At 43.6% G+C, this 18,917-nt stretch overlaps 2 protein-coding genes across 3 annotated transcripts in view; both read right to left on the bottom strand.

Annotated features, from left to right (window-relative positions):
• LOC106574121 (tyrosine-protein kinase RYK) overlaps window positions 1-3,518 on the bottom strand; it is a 144,338-nt gene extending 140,820 nt beyond the window's left edge. For both annotated transcript variants that reach the window (XM_014149734.3, XM_014149735.3), the window contains exon 1: window positions 2,882-3,518. In XM_014149734.3, the coding sequence (XP_014005209.1) occupies window positions 2,882-3,092 (211 nt within the window). In that variant the 5' untranslated portion in view covers window positions 3,093-3,518. The remainder of the gene's footprint in view (window positions 1-2,881) is intronic.
• Window positions 3,519-6,475: 2,957 nt separating this feature from the next.
• The window catches only part of LOC106574124 (sushi, nidogen and EGF-like domains 1), a 125,135-nt gene continuing 112,693 nt past the window's right edge, over window positions 6,476-18,917 (bottom strand). Inside the window, exons 28-35 of the mRNA XM_045697462.2 lie at window positions 18,554-18,701; window positions 14,770-14,852; window positions 12,690-12,800; window positions 10,892-11,008; window positions 9,117-9,204; window positions 8,012-8,094; window positions 7,885-7,912; window positions 6,476-7,799 (exon numbers count right to left, since the gene is read on the bottom strand). Of these exons, the coding sequence (XP_045553418.1) occupies window positions 7,887-7,912; window positions 8,012-8,094; window positions 9,117-9,204; window positions 10,892-11,008; window positions 12,690-12,800; window positions 14,770-14,852; window positions 18,554-18,701 (656 nt within the window). The 3' untranslated portion in view covers window positions 6,476-7,799; window positions 7,885-7,886. The remainder of the gene's footprint in view (window positions 7,800-7,884; window positions 7,913-8,011; window positions 8,095-9,116; window positions 9,205-10,891; window positions 11,009-12,689; window positions 12,801-14,769; window positions 14,853-18,553; window positions 18,702-18,917) is intronic.

The raw sequence follows: 18,917 nt of genomic DNA, 5'->3' as shown, positions 1-18,917 counted from the left end.
GGTAGAGCATGGTGTTTGCAACGCCAGGGTTGTGGGTTCGATTCCCACGGGGGACCAGTACGAAGAAAAAAAATGTATGCATTCACTACTGTAAGTCGCTCTGGATAAGAGCGTCTGCTAAATGACTAAAATGTAATTGTATTGGTCACATACACATGGTTAGCAGATGTTATTGCGAGTGTAGCGAAATGCTTGTGCTTCTAGTTGCGACAGTGATGTAATATCTAACAATTCCCCCAACAACTAACTAATACACACAATGTAAAGGGATGGAATGAGAATATGTACATATAAATATATTAATGAGTGATGGCCGAGCAGCATAGGCAAGGTGCAGTAGATGGTATAAAATACAGTATATACATATGAGATGAGTAATGTAAGATATGTAAACATTATTAATGGGACATTATTTAAAGTGACTAATGACAGCATACTGTCTAATAACGGTTTGCTCGATTTAGAGCCACGTCTCAGTCATGTGATTCGCATTTGATTTCGAATTGATTTGATGTCACTCAATAAATCCACACGCCCTTAAGTTAAACAGTCCCACACCGTTAGCAGGCTCCATTCACCAGCACTTTGAGCCAGGGGACGTGGTTACAGACAGACAGCATGAAGAAAACACAAGTAAACCAAGCCACAGACAGCATTGTGGGGGTGTCTCAGTAGCTCAGTTGGTAGAGCATGGTGCTTGTAACGCCCAAGGTAGTGGGTTCGATTCCCGGGATCACCCGTACGTAAAAATGTATGCACACATAGGCAATTCTTATTTACAATGTCAGCCTACCCAGGCCAAACCCGGATGACGCTGGGCCAACTGTGCGCTGCCCTATGTGAGTTGCTTTGGATAAAGCGCCTGCTAAATGGCTAATATAAATATATATATATATATATATATATAAACCCATAGAGCACTATAATGACGGATGTGTGCCAAATGGAACCGTTTTCCTTACGGGCCCTGGTCAGAAGTAGTGCACTAGAAGTAGTGCACTATAGGGCCCTGGTCAAAAGTAGTGCACCATAAAGGGAATAGGGTACCGTTGGTATTGTGTAAGGTCTAGACCCGTGTTAACAGCATAACTAAGGGTTATGTGCTTTCTTCAAATACCAAGTTGTAGTCTAGTCTAATTGTTGTTCAGTAACCCACTGCCCAGGGCTTATAGACTAGTTCTTCATATTGTTGAAAGATGAAAATCGGAGATAGGCCTAGCTACTGGCCTATGTCTCAAAGCGATTCTCAAATGACGTGGACTCTGAGGTTTTCTTGTGTTGCCTGTTTTCAAAAATGTGAATTTGTTGTCGTCAGGAGGGTGGCCTTCAAGTCAAGTCCATAGCTATGTCTCGAATGCAACGATTTTCCCTTTTGGGGCATAGTCAAAAGTTGTGCACTATATAGGGAAAGGGTACCATGGGCCCTGGTCAAAAGTAAGGCCTTAGGGAATAGGGTGCCAGAGAGGGTGTTTCAGCTTCTGTCAGCTCTAAAGCTCCCTCTCCCCTGTAGGAAATGGTTGCTCCAGCATTTCAAACCCTTCATTAGACACCATGTTAAATGACTCCCTCTCTCCTGTAGGAAATGGTTGCTCCAGCATTTCAAACCCTCCATGTTAAATGACTCCCTCTCTCCTGTAGGAAATGGTTGCTCCAGCATTTCAAACCCTCCATGTTAAATGACTGCTTCCCAAACTAACTGCCACCGATCGCCTGGCCAAGTGCACGTCGTAAGCTAACAAACCCCATATTAAAAAACAACTCACACAGACACAACAATCGGATGGCCTTATCCCTGATCCTGTTACAACTAGCCTGAGTGCCAGTCTGTTTGTGCTATCATGTTTACAATAGGAGATGGTAAAAAACACAAACTAGATCTGGGACCAGGCTTTGTAAAACAACCCTGAATTGAGAAATGCAAAGCACAGTCTCTGGTAAGAAGACCCCATGTTTGGAATAGGTCTACAGTCCATATGGCCCTTGTGTATCTGGGATAGTCATTATGTGATGGTTTAGGTCTAACTAGAGCTCAGATTCCGTTTTTCAGAGTCTAAAGAATATAATGCATGTGTTTGGCTCTGGATGTATGTTAGCCTGGTAATATGGTCTGGCTCTAAATGCTGCAGTAGTCTCACCATTCCTTCAATACAAAGTGGTCCCTCTGTCCTCGTTTCATATGTTTCCTCTTAGCATAATTAGTTCCTAAAAGACATGGGTTTTGGATCGGGGAAAAAAAATAAAAAAATACCGCATCTCTCATTTCAACCATTTTCCATGTTACTAATGTTCACTCAGTAGCCACACTTGACATGTTTTACACAAGACATTCATTCCCTTATGGGTGAATCTGTATAGAACAATGTACGAATGGCGTGTTGAGCCTACATCTAAAACGACATGTTAATCACAATGACTTTACTACTTGAATTTATGGGTCAACTTGTAACTTTGCAAGCAAAAAAAATAAACAGTGGCTAACTTGTTGGCGTGTATCTCTCTACTTGATGTTAATTACGTTAGTACTTTTGTCTCCCAGAGAACTTAGCTACATTTTTGTTTGTTGTATTCCAGAAACTTAAATGAGGCGTCTTGAAAAGACCATATTCAATAGACTAAACTGAATATTCTACCTATAAACTATATAAACTAACTATAATATCCTAGTAGCGACCAACCCAGCCGGTGTAGTTAAACTAGTTAAGTTGTTGTTGTTTGCGGAGTATGCTAACGGCTAACGTTAGCTAGCTAGCCATGGTATGTACCCCTCTCAACACTCCAGTAAATACTTTTAATTATTAACTCACAGGTAGACAACTAGGTATTTTTTTTAATAAAAATATATATATTTTTTTTAAATGGGCCATGCCACACTGGTTCTTACCCAAAAGTTTCTTGACCTCTTCCTCACTCATGTAAACGTTGACACTGGGCCGATGGTTGATACCCAGAGCTGGGGTAGTGCTAGTGCTGGCTAGGCACACGGCCCCTTCCACCAACAGCAGGGAAAACAGGCTCCACTGAACCGGATTTGACCAGCGTCGATACACGGTGAGGTTGCCACAACGGCCAACCGGTCCCCGTTCCCCAAACATTTACGCTTGTCTTGTAGTTGTTGCGCTTCTTTCGGAAAAAAAAGTCGATTTCCAAAAATCCTCGATGTATTTATCATCCGTAGTTCAAGTTCTTTTTTTTTTTTAAAGGTAACATTTATTACTTGTTGACTTGTCTCGCTGGTTTTTCGTGGTTCTTGTCAGTTAGCTGGTTAGCAACCGTTAGCTAACTGATTAGCAGAACTAGCTAACTAACTTCGGACACACTGCGAATTATGCGGATAGTTTTGTTGTTGTCAACGTTTGCGAACGTTTGGATACAATTCTTTATTCACTATCCTTTGCGTATATTATCCTACTTAGATATGTTTAATTTGAGAACCCGTTAAGATAAATAGTAAAGATTTTCCCCAAAAAAATAACATCCAGGTTTCTCGTTTCATGGTCCTTGTTGTTCCTTCCCCGAGTAATCTCAGTTTTCACTGGAGGGAGGGACCAAGGGACAGACTCCAAGCTCCGGGAAACGCGCCTGATAACATTTCAGTGGGTGACTGAATAAATCCTTTCTAAGCATGCAGATGAATTGCAATGTACAATCTACTTTGTATAACGACACATACAACTCATTTTTATTTTTATTTGAATAACGCAATGGATTCTCATCAAACAAACACACCGCAGGTAACATCATAGGTGTGTGTGTGATTGATTCAAATGTTGCTTGGCCCTCTAATGGAATAATGTTTGGCTTATTTTAACTGTTTCCCTATTTCAACAGTCCAATTGCAGCATAGTCACAATTGAGCTCTTTCAGGAGAAAGAGGGGAGAGCACACTCCCCCATCCACATCGACAGGGCTGTTGTGGAGCTGGGTAGAGAGCTTCAAGATGTTTGGCGTCCACATCACTAAGGACTTAACATGGTCCCCACACACCCGTACACTCGTGAAGAGGGCACGGCTGCACCTCTTCCCACTCAGGAGGCTGAAAAGATTTGACATGGGCCCTGAGATTCTCAAAAAGTTCTACAACTGCACCATTGAGAGCATCTTGACTGGCTGCATCACCGCTTGGTATGGTAATTGCACCGCCCTTGACTGCAAAGCATTACATACCATAGGGTGGTATGCAGGGGCGGAAATCCCAGGGGGGACGGGGGGGACACGACCCCCCCATCCTGGGAAAAATATGATTTGTCCCCCCCAATATATCACTGTAAACATAACTGTAATTTAAATAATATTAATAATACGCAATGAAAGCAATTGTGCTGATTATAGACACTTGATAGCGTGTTTTTAAGTTTCAAAAGATTGCGACCCCCCCGCCCTTTGCCTCGCAATGGTTTGATCCACTGCCAGTTCCTTAGTTGTCAATGTAGCAGATTGTTAGTATCTACTGTCTGAAAGGCACTCAATGCACGTAACTGACGTGAGGTTAATCCAGTCAATCGCGCCAGGGTTCACACACACCCTAGCTGAATTTGCAGAGCTAGCGCGCAAATATTAACTATTAAGCTAGCTAGTACCTATTCCATTTATGTGGTGTCGTCAAAGATGGAATCTTTGCTATCGTCAATTTATTCCAAGATCAGCATGCATGTAAGTTAGTGCTTCAAAGTCCCTGTGATAAGGTTAGCGATAAACTGAACAGAACTACACTCTCTTCTACCATTGTTTTAAATATATTTAATGGTCTCGTTGCAAAAGCTAAATTGTCGCAAGGGAACTTTTACTTATTTATTTGATTTCACCTTTATTTAACCCGGGTAGCAAAGATTATAGCAAACACCACTGAATTGGTGCTCGCTAGCTTTGCAAATTCAGCTATTGTTGGAAGCCAGCCAATATGAAGCAAACGATTAAAATTACAAAAGGTTGCAGCATATGTTGTGTAAATGGTGAACTCATACAGCTGTCAACTCTTGTCACTGCAATCCGTTTCACATTTGCTAGCTACCTTTTAGAACGAAGCTCATATAGAATGATAGAAGATAAGATGATAGAAGCCCATCTCCTACTGTAAATAACCTACATACTGTGTGTGTGTAGCCAGCCAGGTAGAAAAATGGCAGAAAAAAGACAGACGTCAGAGTATTTTTCAGTACACCAAAACGCAAAGTAAGAACCCTAGTAGCCTAATATCTCAGACTAGTTGATAAAATGTTCATAAGAAAGAAATGAAATGCTAATGGAAATGTTTCACAATGATGTCATTAGGCAGAGCAGGCAACAGATGGCACACAGACAGCAGAGTTGGGGACAGATATGCAGGGACAGACTGGCAGAGACAGGTAAGTTTGTTGAGTCTTTGTTTGGCAACATTATGAAAGGTTCTCATTTTTTTTTCACTTGTAAAATAGGAACATAACTGGAAAATGCCATGGACACCCCCACTCTCAACTTAAACTGGTGACTGAACTAAGATTTGTTAAAGGCAATGGTATTGCTGTTGTGATTAGTTGTGTAGTTTTGGGTACCGGTAGTTAGGAGTACAGCAAACACCTTATTTATTTTGTTCCTCAATATACATTTACCATATTACAATGTAGGCTATGTGTTACAGCAATACTTTTGGTGTCCCCCTCAGGAATTGCTCTTGAGAAAATTTCATGTAATTGTCCCCTCCAAAGTTGATATCAGATTTTCGCCCCTGGTGGTATGGGTAGCCCAGTACATCACTGGGGCTGAGCTCCCTGCCATCCAGGACCTCTATATCAGGTGGTGTCAGAGGAAGGCCCGAAAAATACCCAAAGACTCCAGCCACTCAAGCAATAGACTGTTCACTCTGCTACCGTTCGACAAACGGTACTGGAGTATAGGCTGTCGAACCAACAGGCTCAGAGACAGCTTCTGCCATCATCTGCTGTTGCTACTCTGTTCTTTATTTTTCTCTTGTTATTATCTATCCTGATGCCTAGACACTTTACCCTGCCTTCATGTACATATCTACCTCAAATACCTTTATTATTATCTATCCTGATGTCTAGTCACTTTACCCTGGCTTCATGTACATATCTACCTCAATTACCTTGTTATTATCTATCCTGATGCCTAGTCACTTGACCCTGCCTTCATGTACATATCTACCTCAAATACCTTATTATTATTCAGCATTTCACTGTAAAGTCTACACCAGTTGTATTCGGAGCATGTGATAAATACAATTTGATTTGATTTTAATCAATCAATTCATATGCCCAAAAATATCACATTGATGCAGTATAGATATAGACACCTTGTGGTGAGCTACTGCAATACAATACCTGCAGAGAACTCATCTTCAAATAGAGGCCTTACCTTCCAAAAGGTGTCTGTTATACAGTCTACTTTATTCACACACAAAAAAAAAAAACATATTGAAGCTATAGACATTCCTTCTTAAATTACATTTGAAATAAATATGTAATAAAACATGACACGAAAATAACATTTTAACATTTTAATTATTAAAATATTCACCTACAAAACAGCCTATAAACACTATTTACATGATAGCTAGCAGTGATGTTGGTTTAGAGTTGAAAGACATAAAAACAGACATTTATTTTCCAGTACTGATTGCTGAACATGTTTTTTGGCTAAGAGGTAAAACAGTTAAATTTGTTGTTAAATCAATCGATACAGATTTTAAATAGGGTTGCTTGCGATGAAACAGACAATATACACATTTCCCTGAGCAGAGGGACTAAACTGCCAACATGTGAGACATGAGGTATGTATAATGTTTTGATTTTTACACAGGTGTGGACTGTTTATGGTACATTTCTCATCCATCATGAGTGAAAATTCTGTAAAAAAATATGACATAGAATAGTTAGAAATTGATTGATGATTCTGGGGCCAAATCTCATTGATGGTTGTTGGGGGTCAATCATGTTCTACTTGTTAGCTTCCTCCAAATCCTCATTCAAGCTGCGGCTACAACAGGCCAACCTCTGGTCAACATGGGTCATCCAACAGGCCAATCTCTGGTCAACATGGGTCATCCATAAGGCCAATCTCTGGGCAACATGGGTCATCCAACAGGCCAATCTCTGGGCAACATGGGTCATCCAACATGGGTCATCCAACAGGCCAATCTCTGGGCAACATGGGTCATCCAACATGGGTCATCCAACAGGCCAATCTCTGGGCAACATGGGTCACCCCTCATAGCCTGGTTCCTCTCTAGGTTCTGGCCTTTTTAGGGAGTTTTTCCTAGCCACCGTGCTTCTACACCTGATTTGCTTGCTGTTTGGGATTTTCTGTACAGCACTTTGTGACATCAGCTGATGTAAAAAGGGCTTTATAAATACATGTGATTGATTGATTGATCCTACAGGCCAATCTCTGGGCAACATGGGTCATCCAATAGGCCAATCTCTGGGCAACATGGGTCAACATGGATCTTCCAACAGGTCAATCTCTGGGCAACATGGGTCATCCAACTGGCCAATCTCTGGGAAACATGGGTCATACAATAGGCCAATATCTGGGCAACATGGGTCATCCAACAGGCCAATCTCTGGGCAACATGGGTCATCCAACTGGCCAATCTCTGGGTAACATGGGTCATACAATAGGCCAATCTCTGGGCAACATGGTTCATCCAACAGGCCAATCTCTGGGAAACATGGGTCATCCAACAGGCCAATCTCTGGGCAACATGGGTCATCCAACAGGTCAATCTCTGGGCAACATGGGTCATCCAACATGGGTCATCCAACTGGCCAATCTCTGGGCAACATGGGTCATCCAAGATTAGCTTTCTGAAAGTAGAAAATATCAATTTTATTTTAACTGAAGCCAAAGCAAATTGTATTACATTTTAAATTAAATCAAAATTGTACCAACCATTAATGTTGTCTGTTAGTTCTTCTGTCTGTCCAAACAAAGAATAATGAGATGTGAAAACAAGAATATGATTATATTAAAGCTAAGAATGACTTCCTTCGGGACTGAACTTTTCAATCAAACTCACTGGGGCTTTTCTTTGGAAGCAGTGGTGGTTCACAGATCTCTCGATAGCAAATATCCTGCTGCACTTTATATGTCCTTTTATACCTGGGGAGCACAAGGGGAAAAAAATTGCGTATCTACTAAACATACAAAGTACATATAGATACAGATTATTCAACATGCTTCTTGTGGGGATGAAACCAATTTACATTCTAGAAATGAATAAAGTTATACTAGTGCTATATTTAACAGGTGTCAGTGTGCTTACGGTATCCCTTCCTTCCCTAGGTACCATGTCCCTTACTGGGCTGAAATCAGGGAAGAATTATCCCTTCCTTCCCTAGGTACCATGTCCCTTACTGGGCTGAAATCAGGGAAGAATTATCCCTTCCTTCCCTAGGTACCATGTCCCTTACTGGGCTGAAATCAGGGAAGAATTATCCCTTCCTTCCCTAGGTACCATGTCCCTTACTGGGCTGAAATCAGGGAAGAATTATCCCTTCCTTACTGGGCTGAAATCAGGGAAGAATTATCCCTTCCTTCCCTAGGTACCATGTCCCTTACTGGGCTGAAATCAGGGAAGAATTTTCCCTTCCTTCCCTAGGTACCATGTCCCTTACTGGGCTGAAATCAGGGAAGAATTATCCCTTCCTTCCCTAGGTACCATGTCCCTTACTGGGCTGAAATCAGGGAAGAATTATCCCTTCCTTCCCTAGGTACCATGTCCCTTACTGGGCTGAAATCAGGGAAGAATTATCCCTTCCTTCCCTAGGTACCATGTCCCTTACTGGGCTGAAATCAGGGAAGAATTATCCCTTCCTTCCCTAGGTACCAATGTCCCTTACTGGGCTGAAATCAGGGAAGAATTATCCCTTCCTTCCCTAGGTACCATGTCCCTTACTGGGCTGAAATCAGGGAAGAATTATCCCTTCCTTCCCTAGGTACCATGTCCCTTACTGGGCTGAAATCAGGGAAGAATTATCCCTTCCTTCCCTAGGTACCATGTCCCTTACTGGTCTCAAATCAGGGAAGACTTCAGCATATAAAGAGGTTTACAGTCTATATGAAATCAATTCTGACATGTATAAACATGCAGAGGAGGTCTATGTCCACTGTTTGACACTCACAGGTAATGGCAGACTTCACCCACCCAGACGGGCACGCTCTTTGTTTCAGAGTAAAGGCGGGTACACGGGTGGGGCACTCGCTGGCAGACTGCAGACAGACGTGGTTGTAGCAGGACAAAGATAAACACAGATATGTGTTAAAGCACTGAGAGGGTTCTTCTGAGGGAGAGGTTCTGGAGGAAGAGGCAGTTAAAAGGCTGTTAAATATGACATGAGGGAGTGAGGAGAAGACAAAGGGAAAAAGAAAGAGGGAGAGAGGAACATAGGGAGGGAGAGTGATAGGTAGGGAGGGATTTTGTATGAACAGAAAGATAGAGAGTGGGAGGAAGAGAGAGAGAGAGAGAAGATGCAGAAAAATGGAGAGAGGGATTTGGTCTGAGGAAGAGAGAGAGAGAGAAGGTGCAGGGATTTGGTCTGAGGAAGAGAGAGAGAGAGAGAGAAGGTACAGGGATTTGGTCTGAGGAAGAGAGAGAGAAGGTACAGGGATTTGGTCTGAGGAAGAGAGAGAGAAGGTGAAAGAGATAGGGAGAGAGAGATTTGGTCTGAGAAAGGGAGAGGGAAAGAGAGAGAGACAGGGAGATTTGGCCTGAGAAGGAGAGAGAGAGGAGAGATAGGGAGGGTGGAATTTGGCACTCCTCCCTAGTGATTGATGGTTTAAGGAAAGAAATGTTTAAACAGTTTGACTGAGGGTGTTTGGATGAAGAAATGTACAGTATAGAGCCCCACAGTTGATGTGTCGAAATACCCATAATACAGACAAATATAATGTATTTACAAAAGTCACCTTGTCCGAGAGAGATTTACACGGTTATCAAAATGTTATGCCAGGGTAAGCCTACACAAAAACACAGACCTTATTTTAAGTGTTTCTAAAATCCTCTATGGGGAAAGTGAATGGTGAAAAAAACCATTGGAACCATTTCCCTGTTTGACCGCTATGTTTTATGGGAATTATGACTCATACTGTGGTACTCTATTAAAAAGAGAAGTGTGTGTGTGTGTGTGTGTGTGTGCCTTTTTATACAGTGTGTGTGTGTGTGTACCATCTCCTACAGTGCTGCAGCATAACACCTTGCGTTTCTTGTGAACATGATTGGACAAGTTCAAACCAAAGGAAAAGCTTGTATTTCAAAATAACCTATTTTGTCTGAAGAGTTTTGTACCTGAATGGTGATATTATAGTTATGTTGTGACTTGCAAAGTTGTATTTTCTATGTGAGGATGTTGCAGAGTATTTATGGTGCTGTGAAATGATTTCCTCCTATGAGGAAGACATCTGAATCTATTTTTTTTGTCAGCCCAAGACAGCTGATCTGAGAGAAAATGCAGTTGTTCTATGCAACAAAAAAAAAAAAAAGGCTTCTTCGGCTGTCCCCATAGGAGAACCGTTTTGGGTTCCAGGTAGAACCATTTTGGGTTCCAAGTAGAACCATTTTGGGTTCCTTTGTAGAACTCCCTTTTTATAATTTTGAAACATTTTTTTGTCATTTAGCAGATACTCTTATCCAGTAATGAGTACATACTTTTTCAGACTTTTTTTCTGTACTGGTCACCCGTGGGAATCGAACCCACAACCCTGACGTTACAACCGCCATGCTCTACCACCTGAACTACATGGAACCCAAAACGGTTCTACTTGGAACCAAAAGGATTCTACCTGGAACCAACAAGGATTCTTTAAAGCGTTTTCCTATGGGGACAGCCGAATGGTGTGTATGGCACTCCAATGTCATTGTGTCGTGTGGTGGAGACCAAGACAGAAGGCATGAACTCACACAGATCGCACTGCCTGCCCTTGAACCCGGCTACGCAGTCGCATATGTAGGAGTCGCCGCCCTTCGCACACGTACCCCCGTTCAGGCAGGGCAGACTCCGGCAGTCCTGGGACGACTCTGAAACACAGCAGCTGCTGTCAGGACCCCTGGTTAAGCGGAGCCCAGTAGACAAACCACCAGCTCAGGTTTCACTAAGGCTGCCTCCTACCCAAATTCAACCTATTCTCTTTTTAGTGCATTACTTTTGACCAGAGCCCTGTGGGTAGAGCCCTATGGGTAGAGCCCTATGGGTAGAGCCCTATGGGTAGAGCCCTGTGGGTAGAGCCCTATGGGTAGAGCCCTATGGGTAGAGTCCTGTGGGTAGAGCCCTATGGGTAGAGCCCTATGGGTAGAGCCCTGTGGGTAGTGCCCTGTGGGTAGAGCCCTATGGGTAGAGCCCTATAGGTAGAGTCCTATGGGTAGAGTCCTATGGGTAGAGTCCTATGGGTAGAGCACTATGGGTAGAGTCCTACGGGTAGAGCCCTACGGGTAGAGTCCTATGGGTAGAGTCCTATGGGTAGAGCCCTATGGGTAGAGCCCTGTGGGTAGAGTCCTATGGGTAGAGTCCTATGGGTAGAGTCCTATGGGTAGTCCTATGGGTAGAGTCCTGTGGGTAGAGTCCTATGGGTAGAGTCCTATGGGTAGAGTCCTATGGGTAGTCCTATGGGTAGAGTCCTATGGGTAGAGTCCTATGGGTAGAGCACTATGGGTAGAGCACTATGGGTAGAGTCCTACGGGTAGAGCCCTATGGGTAGAGTCCTATGGGTAGAGTCCTATGGGTAGAGCCCTATGGGTAGAGTCCTATGGGTAGAGTCCTGTGGGTAGAGTCCTGTGGGTAGAGTCCTGTGGGTAGAGCCCTGTGGGTAGAGCCTGTGGGTAGAGCCTGTGGGTAGAGTCCTGTGGGTAGAGTCCTGTGGGTAGTGTCCTGTGGGTAGTGTCCTATGGGTAGAGCCCTGTGGGTAGAGTCCTGTGGGTAGAGTCCTGTGGGTAGAGTCCTGTGAGTAGAGCCCTATGGGTAGAGTCATGTGGGTAGAGTCATGTGGGTAGAGTCCTGTGGGTAGAGTCCTATTGGTAGAGTCCTATGGGTAGAGCCCTGTGGGTAGAGCCCTGTGGGTAGTGTCCTATGGGTAGAGCCCTATGGGTAGAGCCCTATGGGTAGAGTCCTATGGGTAGTGCACTGTGGGTAGTGTCCTATGAGGTTCCCCTATGGGCCCTGGTCAAAGTAATGCCCTTTAAAGTGTCTCTCATTCTCTCTGTAATAACATTTCTATAGTAAAGCTTGGTTGACATTCCCTTCCTCCTCTTCGTTGCCAGCTACAGTCCTGTGGCCAGAAGATACAGCACCCATCGCAGTATATATGGAGACGTAATAATTAACATGCTGTTTCTATTCAGCGGCGCCTATAGGAGAAGATTAGCATAGATTAGCATAGATTAGCATAGCTTCCATGTGGCAGACCTCCCATTAAAACTGAATGGCGCTGGGAGATGTAAAGGAATGTTTCCATGTTTCTCCATATGGGACCAGTTACAGAGGAGAGGGTTCCATATCTGGCATCTTAACTACACCACAACTCTGTCCTGCATGACAGATTATACTGTAGTCGACCAACACCAAGGCCACTTCGTCAAGAGGTTCAGATCTCCTTGCTGGGCGGCTACGGTGTTGAGTCGACAGTCCCTGGATCCGCTTCTGACCTGCTTTTAAAAAAAATAATTCATCCCTGAATTCACTGCAATTACCTACCATAATACCTACCAGGTTTTCTCCTGGACTCCTCCTCTTCCTCCTTCCTCTGGATCTCTAGTGCAAGGCTGATCTTATTGGTTGTCTCCTCCATCCTCTCTAGCTGAACGGGAGGCTCGGGTTCTGCAAGGCAGAATCAAAGAGGTATTGATCCATACCAGTATTCAGTACAAATGTACTACTGGTCTACGTGAATGTTAAAATTGACCACCTCATCCTGAAGCTTAGCACCTAAAGACGCTACGTGTTGATTCAGTTGGCATTATGCTGGTTATACCTGGTTATATGAGGTTATAACAGTACTTACTAGTGTCACCTGGCTGGTTATACCTGGTTATATGGGGTTATAACAGTACTTACTAGTGTCACCTGGCTGGTTATACCTGGTTATATGGGGTTATAACAGTACTTACTAGTGTCACCTGGCTGGTTATACCTGGTTATATGAGGTTATAACAGTACTTACTAGTGTCACCTGGCTGGTTATACCTGGTTATATGGGGTTATAACAGTACTTACTAGTGTCACCTGGCTGGTTATACCTGGTTATATGGGGTTATAACAGTACTTACTAGTGTCACCTGGCTGGTTATACCTGGTTATATGTGGTTATAACAGTACTTACTAGTGTCACCTGGCTGGTTATACCTGGTTATATGTGGTTATAACAGTACTTACTAGTGTCACCTGGCTGGTTATACCTGGTTATATGAGGTTATAACAGTACTTACTAGTGTCACCTGGCTGGTTATACCTGGTTATATGAGGTTATAACAGTACTTACTAATGTCACCTGGCTGGTTATATGGGGTTATAACAGTACTTACTAGTGTCACCTGGCTGGTTATACCTGGTTATATGAGGTTATAACAGTACTTACTAGTGTCACCTGGCTGGTTATACCTGGTTATATGGGGTTATAACAGTACTTACTAGTGTCACCTGGCTGGTTATACCTGGTTATATGGGGTTATAACAGTACTTACTAGTGTCACCTGGCTGGTTATACCTGGTTATATGAGGTTATAACAGTACTTACTAGTGTCACCTGGCTGGTTATACCTGGTTATATGGGGTTATAACAGTACTTACTAGTGTCACCTGGCTGGTTATACCTGGTTATATGGGGTTATAACAGTACTTACTAGTGTCACCTGGCTGGTTATATGGGGTTATAACAGTACTTACTAGTGTCACCTGGCTGGTTATACCTGGTTATATGAGGTTATAACAGTACTTACTAGTGTCACCTGGCTGGTTATACCTGGTTATATGAGGTTATAACAGTACTTACTAGTGTCACCTGGCTGGTTATACCTGGTTATAACAGTACTTACTAGTGTCACCTGGCTGGTTATACCTGGTTATATGAGGTTATAACAGTACTTACTAGTGTCACCTGGCTGGTTATACCTGGTTATATGAGGTTATAACAGTACTTACTAGTGTCACCTGGCTGGTTATATGGGGTTATAACAGTACTTACTAGTGTCACCTGGCTGGTTATACCTGGTTATATGAGGTTATAACAGTACTTACTAGTGTCACCTGGCTGGTTATACCTGGTTATATGAGGTTATAACAGTACTTACTAGTGTCACCTGGCTTGTTATACCTGGTTATATGAGGTTATAACAGTACTTACTAGAGTCACCTGGCTGGTTATACCTGGTTATATGAGGTTATAACAGTACTTACTAGTGTTACCTGGCTGGTTATATGAGGTTATAACAGTGCTTACTAGTGTCACCTGGCTGGTTATACCTGGTTATATGAGGTTATAACAGTACTTACTAGTGTCACCTGGCTGGTTATATGAGGTTATAACAGTACTTACTAGTGTCACCTGGCTGGTTATACCTGGTTATATGAGGTTATAACAGTACTTACTAGTGTCACCTGGCTGGTTATACCTGGTTATATGAGGTTATAACAGTACTTACTAGTGCCACCTGGCTGGTTATATGAGGTTATAACAGTACTTACTAGTGTCACCTGGCTGGTTATACCTGGTTATATGAGGTTATAACAGTACTTACTAGTGTCACCTGGCTGGTTATATCTGGTTATATGAGGTTATAACAGTACTTACTAGTGCGGTGTCTGATGGCCTTTCTGGGCAGTTTGGAGAACTTAGCTGTTATCTTCCCTCTACCATCAATCAGCTCTGTGTATCTGGAAGAAAACAAAATGATGGTAAACACTTGTACAGAGACAGACAAATAGACCCTGAGACAGACAGGCAAATAGACCCTGAGAGAGACAGACAAATAGAGTCTGAGAGAGACAGACAAATAGAGCCTGAGAGAATTAACCTTGAATTGTCTCGTTAACACTAAATATGTAGGTTTCAACTCAGCATTCCAATACATTTCTGTCTGTCTGTCTGTCTGTCTGTCTGTCTGTCTGTCTGTCTGTCTGTCTGTCTGTCTGTCTGTCTGTCTGTCTGTCTGTCTGTCTGTCTGTCTGTCTGTCTGTCTCTCTCTGTCTCTCTCTGTCTCTCTTTGTCTCTCTGTCTCTGTCTCTCTCTGTCTCTGTCTCTATTCAATTAAATTGACTTTATTGACATGGCAAGTTCATTACTACTTACATTGTCAAAGTATACATATAGAAAAAAATATATATATTGTTTCATCTCTTGACATTGTAGAGCTGTGTGATGGAATCTATATATTTTCTATTCGAATGAGGAGGGGGTATTGCCCCAATTCTGCTCTACATGCGTTATTTTGAGTTTTTCTTTGAACTTGCAATCCAGTCTTGCAAAACTCTGCATGCAGTATTTCGATTGGATGTTTGTTCCATTTGGTATATTCACTGTTAGAGATTGGACCCCATACTTCACTGCCATACAGAGCAACTGGTTCTATAACTGATTGGAACATTTTGAGCCAGATTCTAATTGGAATTTCGATTTTAATGTTCCTTTTAATGGCATAGAATGCTCTTCTTGCTTTGTCTCTCAGCTCGTTCACAGCCATGTGAAAGCTCCCTGTGCTGCTGATATTTAGTCCTAGATATGTGTCGTTTTTGGGTGTGTTCTAATAGAACTGTGTCCAAATTGTCATCCTGATTTCCGGACCTTTTTTGGAATATCATTATATTTGTTTTTTTTAGGTTAACGGTCAGAGCCCAGGTCTGACAGAACCTGTGGTTAACGGTCAGAGCCCAGGTCAGACAGAACCTGTGGTTAACGGTCAGAGCTCAGACAGAACCTGGGATTAACGGTCAGAGCCCAGGTCTGACAGAACCTGTGGTTAACGGTCAGAGCCCAGGTCTGACAGAACCTGTGGTTAACGGTCAGAGCTCAGACAGAACCTGGGATTAACGGTCAGAGCCCAGGTCTGACAGAACCTGTGGTTAACGGTCAGAGCCCAGGTCTGACAGAACCTGTGGTTAACGGTCAGAGCCCAGGTCTGACAGAACCTGTGGTTAACAGTCAGAGCCCAGGTCTAACAGAACCTGTGGTTAACGGTCAGAGTCCAGGTCTGACAGAACCTGTGGTTAACGGTCAGAGCCCAGGTCAGACAGAACCTGTGGTTAACGGTCAGAGTCCAGGTCTGACAGAACCTGTGATTAACGGTCAGAGCCCAGGTCTAACAGAACCTGTGATTAACGGTCAGAGCCCAGGTCTGACAGAACCTGTGATTAACGGTCAGAGCCCAGACAGAACCTGTGGTTAACGGTCAGAGCCCAGGTCTGACAGAACCTGTGATTAACGGTCAGAGTCCAGGTCTGACAGAACCTGTGGTTAACGGTCAGAGCTCAGACAGAACCTGGGATTAACGGTCAGAGCCCAGGTCTAACAGAACCTGTGGTTAACAGACAGAGCCCAGACAGAACCTGTGGTTAACGGTCAGAGCCCAGACAGAACCTGTGGTTAACGGTCAGAGCCCAGACAAAACCTGTGGTTAACGGTCAGAGCCCAGGTCTGACAGAACCTGTGGTTAACGGTCAGAGTCCAGACAGAACCTGTGGTTAACGGTCAGAACCCAGACAGAACCTGTGGTTAACGGTCAGAGCCCAGACAGAACCTGTGGTTAACGGTCAGAGCCCAGGTCTGACAGAACCTGTGGTTAACGGTCAGAGTCCAGACAGAACCTGTGGTTAACGGTCAGAACCCAGACAGAACCTGTGGTTAACGGTCAGAGCCCAGACAGAACCTGTGGTTAACGGTCAGAGCCCAGACAGAACCTGTGGTTAACGGTCAGAGCCCAGACAGAACCTGTGATTAACGATCAGAGCCCAGGTCTGACAGAACCTGTGGTTAATGGTCAGAGCCCAGACAGAACCTGTGGTTAACGGTCAGAGCCCAGACAGAACCTGTGGTTAACGGTCAGAGCCCAGGACTAACAGAACCTGTGGTTAACGGTCAGAGTCCAGGTCTGACAGAACCTGTGATTAACGGTCAGAGCCCAGACATAACCTGTGGTTAACGGTCAGAGCCCAGGTCTGACAGAACCTGTGGTTAACGGTCAGAGTCCAGGTCTGACAGAACCTGTGGTTAACGGTCAGAGCCCAGACAGAACCTGTGGTTAACGGTCAGAGCCCAGACAGAACCTGTGGTTAACGGTCAGAGCCCAGGTCTAACAGAACCTGTGGTTAACGGTCAGAGCCCAGACAGAACCTGTGGTTAACGGTCAGAGCCCAGACAGAACCTGTGGTTAACGGTCAGAGCCCAGACAGAACCTGTGGTTAACGGTCAGAGCCCAGGTCTAACAGAACCTGTGGTTAACGGTCAGAGCCCAGACAGAACCTGTGGTTAACGGTCAGAGCCCAGACAGAACCTGTGAAGGTCTAGGTGTTGCTGTAACCCCTCCTTAGTGGGAGACAGCAGCACCAGGTCATCTGTCTACAGCAGACCCTCCTTAGTGGGAGACAGCAGCACCAGGTCATCTGTCTACAGCAGACCCTCCTTAGTGGGAGACAGCAGCACCAGGTCATCTGTCTACAGCAGACCCTCCTTAGTGGGAGACAGCAGCACCAGGTCATCTGTCTACAGCAGACCCTCCTTAGTGGGAGACAGCAGCACCAGGTCATCTGTCTACAGCAGAAACTTGATTTCAGTGTTGTGTAGGGTGAGACCAGGTGCTGCCGATTCTTCTAATGTTTTTGCCAATTCATTAATGTAGATGTTAAATAGTGTTGGACTTATTGGGCAGCCCTGTTTCACTCCCCGTCCCTGAGAGAAGAAGTCTGTTTGCTTGTTGCCAATTTTAACCATTTGTTTTTAGTGTACATTGATTTAATAACATCATATGTTTTCCCTCCAATACCACTTTCTATTAGTTTATAAAAAATGACCTTCGTGCCAAATTGAATCAAATGCTTTCTTGAAATCTAAAAAACACGAGTAGATTTGGCCTTTGTTTTGGTTTCCTTGTTTGTCAGTTAGAGTGTGGAGGGTGTAAATGTGATCTGTTGTACGATAATTCTTTTGAAATCCAATCTGGCTTCTGCTCAGGATGTTGTGTTTGTCAAGGAAATGGTGTAGTCTGCTATTTATAATGCTGCAGAGAATTTTCCCCAAGTTGCTGTTAATGCAAATTCCTCTGTAATTATTTGGGTCAAATTTGTCTCAATTTTTATAGATTGGTGTGATCAATCCCTGGTTCCAAATATCGGGGAAAATATCCTGCAGTGAGGATAATGTCGAAGAGTTTAGTCAATTTGAATTTGTGGTCTGTATATTTGATCATTTTATTTAAAATACCATCAGCACCACAGGCCTTTTTGGGTTGGAGAGTGCGTAGTTTTTACCAATAATTCTTCTTCTGTAGTTGGGGTATCCACAGGATTCTGATAGTCTGACTGCTGATTCAAGGATTTGTAATTGTTCTTGTATATATTTTTGTTCTCTCTCTCTCTCCTCTTACCTGGGCATCTCTTCAGAGTGCTCTCTCTCTCCAGCCACCCCCAGGTCCTGAGGTTCAGACGGGGCTAGTGTGTGACTCACAGGGGTTCCCTGGCCCACGACAGACGGTCTCTCCCTCGTCCTCCCTCCCCATCGCTCCTCCATCGGCACTGGTGATCCAGAGGAAATACACAAAGAGAAAGAGAGAGATTACAGTTGTTGTTGTTATTGTTATTTGTGAGAGCCCAAGGTAAAGTTAATTGATCATGATCGTGTAGTGATAGAGAAATCAATTAATCAATGAAAATATATTTTATAAAGCCCTTTTTATATCAGCAGTTGTCACAAAGTGTTTTACAGATACCCAGCCTAAAACCCCAAACAGC

The sequence above is a fragment of the Salmo salar genome, chromosome 16 (assembly GCF_965601325.2).
Source record: "Salmo salar chromosome 16, fSalSal1, whole genome shotgun sequence".
Taxonomy (NCBI): Eukaryota; Metazoa; Chordata; class Actinopteri; order Salmoniformes; family Salmonidae; genus Salmo; species Salmo salar.
Note: the sequence above shows the minus strand (reverse complement) of the source record. Positions and strands in the feature narration are given on the sequence as shown.